The sequence below is a fragment of the Chenopodium album genome, chromosome 11 (assembly GCF_948465745.1).
Source record: "Chenopodium album chromosome 11, dcCheAlbu1.1, whole genome shotgun sequence".
Taxonomy (NCBI): domain Eukaryota; kingdom Viridiplantae; phylum Streptophyta; class Magnoliopsida; order Caryophyllales; family Amaranthaceae; genus Chenopodium; species Chenopodium album.
In genome coordinates, this window is record NC_137844.1 from 45,139,209 (window position 1) to 45,148,836 (window position 9,628).

At 34.9% G+C, this 9,628-nt stretch overlaps 1 protein-coding gene across 2 annotated transcripts; it reads right to left on the minus strand.

The window, feature by feature from the left end:
- Window positions 1-209: 209 nt before the first annotated feature.
- Window positions 210-4,741, minus strand: LOC145568948 (protein NRT1/ PTR FAMILY 8.1-like). 2 transcript variants are annotated; one of them, XM_081628326.1, is made up of 5 exons: window positions 4,695-4,741; window positions 2,645-2,820; window positions 2,330-2,547; window positions 1,491-2,005; window positions 210-1,284 (listed from the first exon to the last, which is right to left on the minus strand). In XM_081628326.1, exons 2-5 carry the CDS (start codon window positions 2,754-2,756, stop codon window positions 453-455), a joined length of 1,677 nt encoding a protein of 558 aa, XP_081484452.1. In that variant the 5' UTR covers window positions 2,757-2,820; window positions 4,695-4,741; the 3' UTR covers window positions 210-452. The 2 variants fall into 2 exon arrangements, with proteins under 2 accessions (XP_081484452.1, XP_081484453.1); XM_081628327.1 differs by lacking the exon at window positions 4,695-4,741 and adding an exon at window positions 3,027-3,155.
- Window positions 4,742-9,628: the final 4,887 nt, after the last annotated feature.

Genomic DNA, 9,628 nt, shown 5'->3' on the forward strand with positions numbered 1-9,628 from the left:
CTTTATCGCACATTAACTATTTTCCATATTGGAGTAAACTCCAGAACGATTAGAGGCAACGCCTAATCGATCCAAAAGATTGGTTTGGACCCAAACCAAAACTGAGGAAAAGATGCGATGTGAGGAAAACTGAGGAAAAGATGCGATATGAGGAAAAAGATACGTAAAGAAAAAGGGTTGAGACTTGAGATACGGATAATCAATCTAGGAGAATAGAGAAAAGATACTAGGCTGAAGAGACTACATTAATCTTATTGATCTTCTCTAAAAAGTTCACACTACATTCCTTTATTAAAGAATGTGCTTTCATTCAACAATAATAACTGGAACATATGGATCAATAAGCATCAAACCATTCAAACTAAAATTAAAGGTTAATGTTACCACGCCTTTACTATTTACAAGCAGTTAAAGGACCTTTGTACGTAACAAAGTAATACTCTGTTTGAAGGTTACTTTGCAAGCCCAGCCGCCATCTTGTATGTGTATTGCTTTGAAATCCACAGATAAGCACAGAAGTTAAGAATACTAAGGATCATCAACAGCCAGAAGAAATAGTCCAGGTGACCTCTGTTGAGATTATCAGGGATCCACCCTAACTTCCCATGCTTCGTAGTCACATGAGTCACAATCGTAACGAGCAAAGAGCTTAGGTAATTCCCCAATGCATTGGTTGTAAGAGACAGAGCAGAACATAAACTTCTCATCGCATCAGGTGCCTGATCATAGAAGAACTCTATTTGACCTATAAATGTAAATACTTCTGCACAGCCAATGAGGAAATAAGGTGGGATTTGCCAGAAGATAGAGATAGGAATTGTTTTCAAATCGTAGTAGTTGTTTTCCTTCACAATGTTCAGCCTAACAACCTCCAGAATTCCTGCAGTAATCATAGCAAAGATGGATATTACTAGGCCAATTCCCATTCTCTGAAGCTGAGTGAAACCACGTGGATTTCCAGTGAACTTCTTAGCAAATGGGATGATGAGCTTGTCATAGACAGGGACCCAAAAGATGACACTCAGAGTATCGAATACTGAGAGAGAGGCTGCTGATATCTCGAGTTTTGGGCCAAGGTGCTGGTCCATGGTATTGCCTTGTAATACAAACATGGTGCTCATTTGGCTATATACTGCAGCAAAAACAATTCCCGTGGCCCAAATCGGAAGTATTCTAATGATGGCTTTAAGTTCTTCAACTTGGGTAACAGTGCAGAGTCTCCATGAGCTTGGAGTTCCCTTGATATCATCAGTTTCAGTTGGTACGGCAGCTTTATCAAAACACCTGAAATGGAAACATAAACATTTAACATAAGAAGCGGTACAAAATAGTAAAGCAGAGATGTAAGATGTAAAATATAGAAGTAGACGAGATCATGAAGAAACCTAACATATAAACAAGTCTACAAAAAGAAATAGAGAATCACCATTTTTCCCATCAAAAAATGTGGAACAGAAGGATTAAGCAAATATAGTCCTATATAAACATACCTAAGTTTAGCTGTATGTTGAAGCTTTCGGCTTCCGACAATATTGGATGCGTTATCAGGTGTCTCATACAGGATGGATGTATCCTCAGGAACTTTCACCTTAATTTTTCTTAAGGTTGCAATCAAAACCTGAGCAATCCTTGTTAAAGGACTACCACCTGGCTTCTGAAATCGATAAAATCTGGAACCCGAGAAAAAGGACACGATAGCAACAGCCATAGCAGCAGCTGGGATACCAAACCCCCATCCCCAACCAACATTGGTTTGGACCCAAACCAAGACTAAGGAAGCAATAAGGGCACCCACATTGATCGAGAAGTAAAACCAGTTGAAGAAGGAGCTCTTTTTCACCCTTTCTTTCTCATCAGTTTCATCAAATTGATCCGCACCAAAGGAAGAGACACATGGCTTGATTCCACCAGTACCAAGGGCTATTAAGTAGAGAGCTACAAATGCAAATGCCACTGTATCCTTCAGTGCATTCACGGAAGCAGAGACCGTCAACAGAGCCATTCCCTACATCATACAAATCATCTGTAAGAAACTAGAGTAGTTTAATATTAAAAGGGTGTCCCACACCATAAGAAAAGTTTAACATCATGTGCATAGAAATCCATAGTTCAGCAAAATTTTCCAGTAACCCAAGATTAGAGGGGAAAAAAATACTAGTATAACAAATTTAAAACATAAAACTTACGTATACCAACAAAAATAATCACGACTTTACATCACGCCTTCAACTAAGAAGTCATAGTGTATGGTATACAAAATTGTTGCGGATAAGACATCAAGCAGTCACACATTAAACAAGAGAAGACTAGAAGGCTATAGCAAACTTACAATAACATAAATCATCGAAAAGATGGCAATAACCCAGTATCTTCCCAAGTAGGCATCAGCTAAAAAGGCTCCGAGAAGAGGCATGATGTAGCATGTCCCTGACCAATTACTGACGTTCTCTGCTGCAGTAGCATTTCCTTGATGCATATGGTCGATGAAATAGTTTACAAGATTAGTACTCATTCCATAGTATGCCAGCCTTTCACAACATTCATTCCCTGACAAAATCACGATGTCAAATTTAGTAACTCAATGATGAATTGTCTTCAGATTAGAGAAAATAAAGTTAAATTCTAATCAGAGTGAATGTCATACCAAGGATAAAAAAGCAAGCCCTCCAGTTCCCAGTTTTCTTCTTGTCAGCTGGATTTCCATTAATGTCAAGAGTTCCATCCTTCACAATAGAGTCTTCTCCCGTCTCAATCATTCTTGGTACCAGATATAGTATCTCTCCCTCTTACTGATGGATTTCTTACAATGCCACTTGTTAACTGTCAAATGCAAAATGCTTCAGAATTCTATTGAACAGGAAATATAAACTCTTAACATACAAAGTATAAGCTAACTAAACACATGCAAACCGAAGCCTTAATCCCTAAAGGATAGGGCCGGAAAAACATCCACAACATGACTCGCCAAATTAACAAAATTACCAGGAAAAACATAAAGTCAGTCGAACAATCACAGAAGAACACACCTATATAACAAGAGCACTCTCAAACAGCAGATGGACTGCCTTCTATTATGCAAGGCCTTAAAGAAGTTATGCTTATAGAAAGTTTAAGATTGTTTGGTACATAAATAGTTTTAGCTTATTATCTTATCATATACAAGTCCACCCACTAGCCAACTAAAAAATTTCACAAATCAAGAACAATTTGGTCCTAAATTCAATATTTCTCAGAAAGATAGCATTGAAAACAATGATAACATAGTTGCTCTCAGCAGTCAGCCTACTGTCAGCATGACAGTGAATTGTGTGCCATATATAGGTCCACAGATATTATTACAGTTTAAGGTAGTTCATTTCATTAAATTTTAAATCATGAAATAGGATGAATTTTTGAATGGATCAAATTGTTGTACTAATTCTACTCCTATTTTATTCACTACCAAGATCCACATTAATTTAATTTTATGTACTATGAAGATAAACACCTTGTGCATAAAACAAAAGGTCCGAATGTTGTCACTCAGATAACAAGTGGGCTAATTTATTAACAATCAATTAGCTCAATGAAAACCCACTAACCCCCTTTGTTAAAACCAACAATTTATATCCTACACCCGGGATTATGGGGCACGCTGAGGCGTGTAATTAAACGCAATAGTACGAGTGCAAGCGCTGGTGGGTGTTTGGCTCCGTGGACCCCGGTGCAACCTAGAAGAATTGCTGAACATCCGTCCAAGCCTCCACCCCAACAAAATTTAACGAGGATAAATGTCCTACTACAATATTATACTGTACTAAGATTTTCCACCTACCACGACAAACAACAACACAAAAGTTATGGTAAATCTTAAGATACAAGCAAAGAAGTGATGACCGCCAATCATAACGTATCCACTTACCAAAACATACACGCAATCTTTATGATTAGAACGTTGACTCTTAATCAACTCGAACATTAAAATAATAATGATACTTCTTAAGTTTCTTAATATACGCAACATTTTGCTAGAGTTTGACGTTGCACCTAACTTTAATAATATACAGAGTATAAACCTTATTCAATAAGGATGTACAATAACATTTTGCTCAGTCAAAATTCCCTTAAAAATTTGCCACTTTGATCTTTGATGTATATTTTTTCTAATATCACCTGTATGATTTTTACCAAAATGAAAATGAAGATATTTACGGTTTAATCGCATTAGAGGAGCAATTTTAAGGGACGGAAGGACTAAAAAATTAAATAATGTAGTATAATTATATAAAGCTGGAAACCTTAACATCATTGCACAAGCCAAAAAACCTGACTATGATTAAAAAATTAATCGAAGTCTTTAGAAAATCACACAATACTCAACGACTACTTATCAACCTAAATTCAGGCACAATTAAGCTAATACAATAAATTAAACCTAAAAAAACTAATCCAAAACATGATTAATTTACTCAAATTGGCCAACAAATTTGACACTAATTGAAAAAGTCACAACAAATTTGTAATCAACTACTACGTAATTATACTACTCCGTATAAAAAACAAAATTAGTGTCAAATAAATTAATTGTTTAAGCAAATCCGCTGCAAAACAAATTATTAACTTAATCTGAAAAAACAGAGATCAAATTAAAGTGAAATAAAAATAACGTGAAAAAGATACGGGGTAAAATTTAGAAAGAGTAGGAGAAAGAGTACCTAGGAACTTGATTCGCAGAAGAATTAGAGGAATCAGAGAAGAGAGAAAGTAGAAGTTTTGAGTTAAAGATTCCAGTGGTGGTAGACTGGTAGGACCTATTTAAGGGGGTATTAATTGACTAAGATTTCGAATGTGAACTGCCTATTTTGTTTGTTACTAGTCCTGAAAATATGGCATGATTCAATTTAATAAAATACATACAATTATGTGTGTACATTCATGTTAGCTGTAATTTTCTATCCGAAAGCATTAAAAAAAAAAAAAGAAAAGAAAAAAAATATATTATCTGTAATTTTCTATCCGAAAACATAAAAAAAAAAAAGAAAATATGTATTAGCTGTAAATTTCTTTCAAAAAAAAAAAAAACATATATATATTAGCTGTAAATTCACGTCAAAATTAATTATGGGGTTGTTTTTTCTATATGAATGATGAAATAATTTATTTATTCCTTAATAATGTGAATTAAGAAAACAATGGAAAATAAAGATAACTAGATGTAATCCCGTGCAATGCACGTTTCTAGTAAATCATTTTATTTAATTTAAAATTTTGTAAATTTATGAAGATCATTCATTAAATATAGGGATAAAATTCCTAATATCATAAGTTTTAATTTTATCCCTAAAGTTATCTTTTGTTGTTTTATTTATTTTATGTGATGCTTGAATTTAAAATCCCAAATCTTATTCACTAATTTTGCTTATGTGACAATTTAAATTTTTAATTCAAAAAAGAAATGACAAATCTCGTTTTCTTATTGATCAAAATAAGTCTTTTGCCTATGCGTTAATTTAATATACTCGTTCTGTTTAAAATGTTAGTCTCATTTATAATCGTTTAACTATTAAAAATTATGGCAAATTAGTCATATGAGATAGTTTTATTCGTCTCGATGAGTACATTATTAATATCAAACTTTTATAATATTTGTTAGGGAGAGATTAAAGATATTTGCGATCAAAAATTTGCATCCATATATGTAAAAAAGATAATTATTACTTTTTTTTTTTGAGAAGATAATTATTGGTTTTTAAAAATAATTTAAATTTTAATTATTCTCTATTCGTTGTTTTTACCTATGTGTCAAAATTCTAAAAACTTATTCGTCACTGTGGCGAGTAAATTTTTTAATTCTAAAATAAATTATTAATCTAATTTTTCATTGGACAAAATAATACATTTTCTTATGTGGCGCGCCAAATGCTCCCGAAAAATGCCTACTTTATTTATATATATTAGATTAGATTTCTGCTCAAGTTTTTTCTAATTTTATTTTTGCAAGAATTTATGCTCTAAGTTATGATTGAAATCTCATTATATTGAATTTTAAATTTTAATGAAAGTTTCTCCATTTTTTAGAGGTAATCATTGGGCGGGCCACCTAATGCTTTTGGGAATGTCGTGAAGGATATCATACGTATGTCTAGGGAGTGTCTTTCTTGCTGTTTTTCTTTTGTCAAGAGGTTAGGGAATGGCGTTGTCCATAGCTTAGCTTTGTTAAATAATAATTTTAATGAGTACGGTGTGTGGCTGGAGGAATATCCTCCGGAGCTTCATGGGGTTATTTGTAATGATGTTGAACTTTTAATGAATTAATAAATGCTAAGCTTGGATTTGTGTCAAAAAAAAATCATTAGGCGGGCCGAGCCGAAGCTAAAAAATTATGCCCACTTCTCGGGCCGGGCCAAGCTTTGGGCGGGAATTTTAGTGCCCAAACCTTCGGGCCGGGCCTAAAAATAAACTAAATATGCGTAAAAATGTATTCCCAAACCCGTCCAAAAAAAATTAATTTTTCGGACCGAGCCGAAAAATTCTGCCCAAAATCAGGCTGAGCTAACCTTGATCACCTCTAATTGTTTTTTTTAACACAAACTATTAGGTGCGCCAGTTTGCACCAAATATTTCGTGCGGCGGCCTATTTTCCCTTCAAACACAACAACTACCACTGTAATAAGAAGCCCACCCATTCATTTCAATTCTCAAAGAAAACTGGAATTTTAGGGCTTACAATTCACAGAACAACATCATCATTATGCTTGAACTAGCTAACCGAATTAAAAGAATGATGCATTTTTTTATTGAGTCGAAAACCCCTCAAAATGAAGATGACGATGACAAAGGTGAAACGGTGCGAATTGCGGTGCAGTGGAGTTCGCTGCTAGTGATGCGTTGTGAACGATGGTTGGTGATGCGGTGCGAATTACGGCTGTTGGGATCGGTGGTGGCATGAGAAGGTTGTTCGATAGTGGGTTTTGTTGGGTTTACGTTAAAGAGGACGATGTGTATGATGGTGGAGTTGGTGATAGTGGACATTGTGGTGGGGGTCGTGAAGGTGGAGCGGGTGGTGGTGGTGGAGAGGGAAATACGGCGGAGGAGAGGGCGGCGAGTGGTGGTGAAGTAGGTGGTTGGGGTGGTGAAGAGTGGGCGAGTCGTTGAGTTTGAGTGAGGGAGTGAGTTTGTGGGCGTGGAGTGTGGGATTTTATTTGTTTATTGTCAATGAGCCATAGAAGAAACCCCATACTCATTTGAAAGAGAGCGAAAGAATGAGAGGAAAAGGGGGAAAGAAGAGAGAGAAGGAGATAAAAATATACTTCGTATGTTGTTAATCATATTAGCTAACAAATAACGCATATCAGCCAATAAAAAGAACATATGATCAACCAATTGATGTTTGATATCAATCAACATTAGGGAAATATCAAACATTAATAAAAACGTATCATTCAACAAAATGAACATATCAGCCAACAAATGAAACATATCAGCCAACAAAAGATACATATCAACCAACAGATTGAACATATTAGCCAACAAATGAAGCATATGAGCCAACAAAAGGATGAAATCAGCAAACAAAAGCAACAGGTAAGCCAACAAAATAAAACATATAAGCCAACAATTAAAATATATATATCAGCCAACTAAAGAAACATATCAGTCAACTGATGTCTAATAGTAGCCAACAGAAGGAACATATCAAACATAAAATAAAATAAAAAATACTAAAAAACATACATATCATCCAACAAAAGGAATATATCAAGAAACACAAAAAACATATTAGCCAACAAATGAAACATATCAGCCAAGTCTATCGCACGTAATTATGTGTACAATAGTCCGCACACAATACCTTCTCTTTTTTTTAATTGCATTAGCTTGATCGCACGCAGAGTTTTATGTGGGCCCACAAATTAAAACATAATAATATATGAATAGTTTAGGGAAAATCCAAGTTTATCATCGTCATAAACAAAAAAAACATTTATTTAGTGGTATATTTGTAAATAAATCAACAATTTTTTACTAAATGTAGGCCCACAAATGTTAATTTGTTTACAAAAATGTCATGCTGAGTGGGAATTTAGATTGACTTATTTACAAAAATATCACTAGATAAACGATTTTGTTTAATGATTTTGTTTATCATGATGATAAACTAGGGCTTCCTCGATAGTTTAGGTAAAAGTAAGGGGAGATAAATGAAAAGAAATGCTCCGGTAATAAAAAGTGTAAGTAAGTCAAAAGTGGAGAAAGGTAAGGAAAGAGATATAATAAAATAGTGTAGTGTATTTCCATTTTAAAGAAGTGTTGCAATTAAATTATGACCTATTATATGAAATGTTGCAATTAAAAAAATAGAGGGAGTACTGATTTCTGTTAAAATCCTAACAATTTCTACCAAAGTTATGGTTGAAAATTCATCATATTGAAGATATTTTTATAAAAGTTCTACACTTTTTTGTTAAAGATTATAAAATCTGCTAAAGTTACAGTTAATAAGTTACTCATAATCAATAAAATGTTATAGTTAAAAGAGGTCACAAATATTAATTAACACTATATGTGTACGAGTATCTAAGAGGTTGTAGTGTGTCATGTTCATTTTTTTTAAGGCTGGTAAGGAGAAGGGTCTTAAGTTGGTAAGAAGAAGGATCTTATCAGATCGAAACCTCTTATATATCTTCTCGGTTTGAGTTAAGGAATCCCCGCCCCAAATTATCTCTAGTGGGGTTTGAACCCACAATCCCCCGCCATTATTTTTTGCCTATACAAGCTTGAAAACTAGTTGTAATTAAAATGAACAAATCATCTTTTAAAATGAACTCTCTATGCTACAAAACAAGCTAAGTTACTCCAAACTTTTCGCAATAAATAAGAACAAATCATGTTTTATAATTTTCTCTATCCCATTTGTTTTAGTCCAATATTTTTGAATCAAATCTTAGTTCACTTGCCCAAATACTCCATAGTATTGAATTGTTACTTTTTTTTATTTTTTTTTTTGGGTAAAGGTGTAAAGAATGGGCCTATGCCCGTCTCATAGCGTTGGACACTGTCTAGCAATACAAAAATCAAAAGAGTTTGCTATTTTTTTGGGCTTGATTTTTCTTAAGGTCTACAAATTCTTCTATGGACCCCGATCTACCTATTCTAGATGGACCACTACTGCTCTCCCCCAACCCACAACTGCTCTCCCTGAACCCATCACCGGCGGCGCATCCCCTTCCCTAACCCACCTGAATCGTCCCCCTCCCTTTCCCGCAACCATTTCGGCTCCAAAAACCACCAAACCCAAAACCCTCCTTCCCCAAAGCGGCCATGAATCCGGATTTGGGGGCTGAGTGGCCTTAACCGACTGATTTCGGCCATTTGTGGCTGAATTCGTGGCCATTTTGGGGAAGGAGGGTTTTGGGTTTGGTGGTTTTTGGAGCCAATTACGGTTATGGGAAAGGGAATGGGGGTCAGGTGGGTTGGGGGAGGGAGGGGGAGGAAATGCGTCGTCGGTGGTGGGTTGGGGGAGGCAGTGGTGGGGCTGGGGTGGCTTAGGTAGTTTTAGGTTTTTATTTTTTTTTAAAATTTTTCTCTTTTAAATTTTTTTTTCTTTTTTTTGTCAAAAATAAAGCGACACATGGCTTTATGGCCCCAC

Excerpts from the sequence above, each read along its gene's own strand:
- LOC145568948 (XM_081628326.1), bottom strand. The coding sequence starts at position 2,756 with ATGATTGAGACGGGAGAAGACTCTATTGTGAAGGATGGAACTCTTGAC. Across the intron at positions 2,548-2,644 it reads GGCTTGCTTTTTTATCCTTG|GGAATGAATGTTGTGAAAGG; the intron begins GTATGACATTCA and ends TGATTTTGTCAG. Across the intron at positions 1,285-1,490 it reads CAACATACAGCTAAACTTAG|GTGTTTTGATAAAGCTGCCG; the intron begins GTATGTTTATAT and ends TTTCCATTTCAG.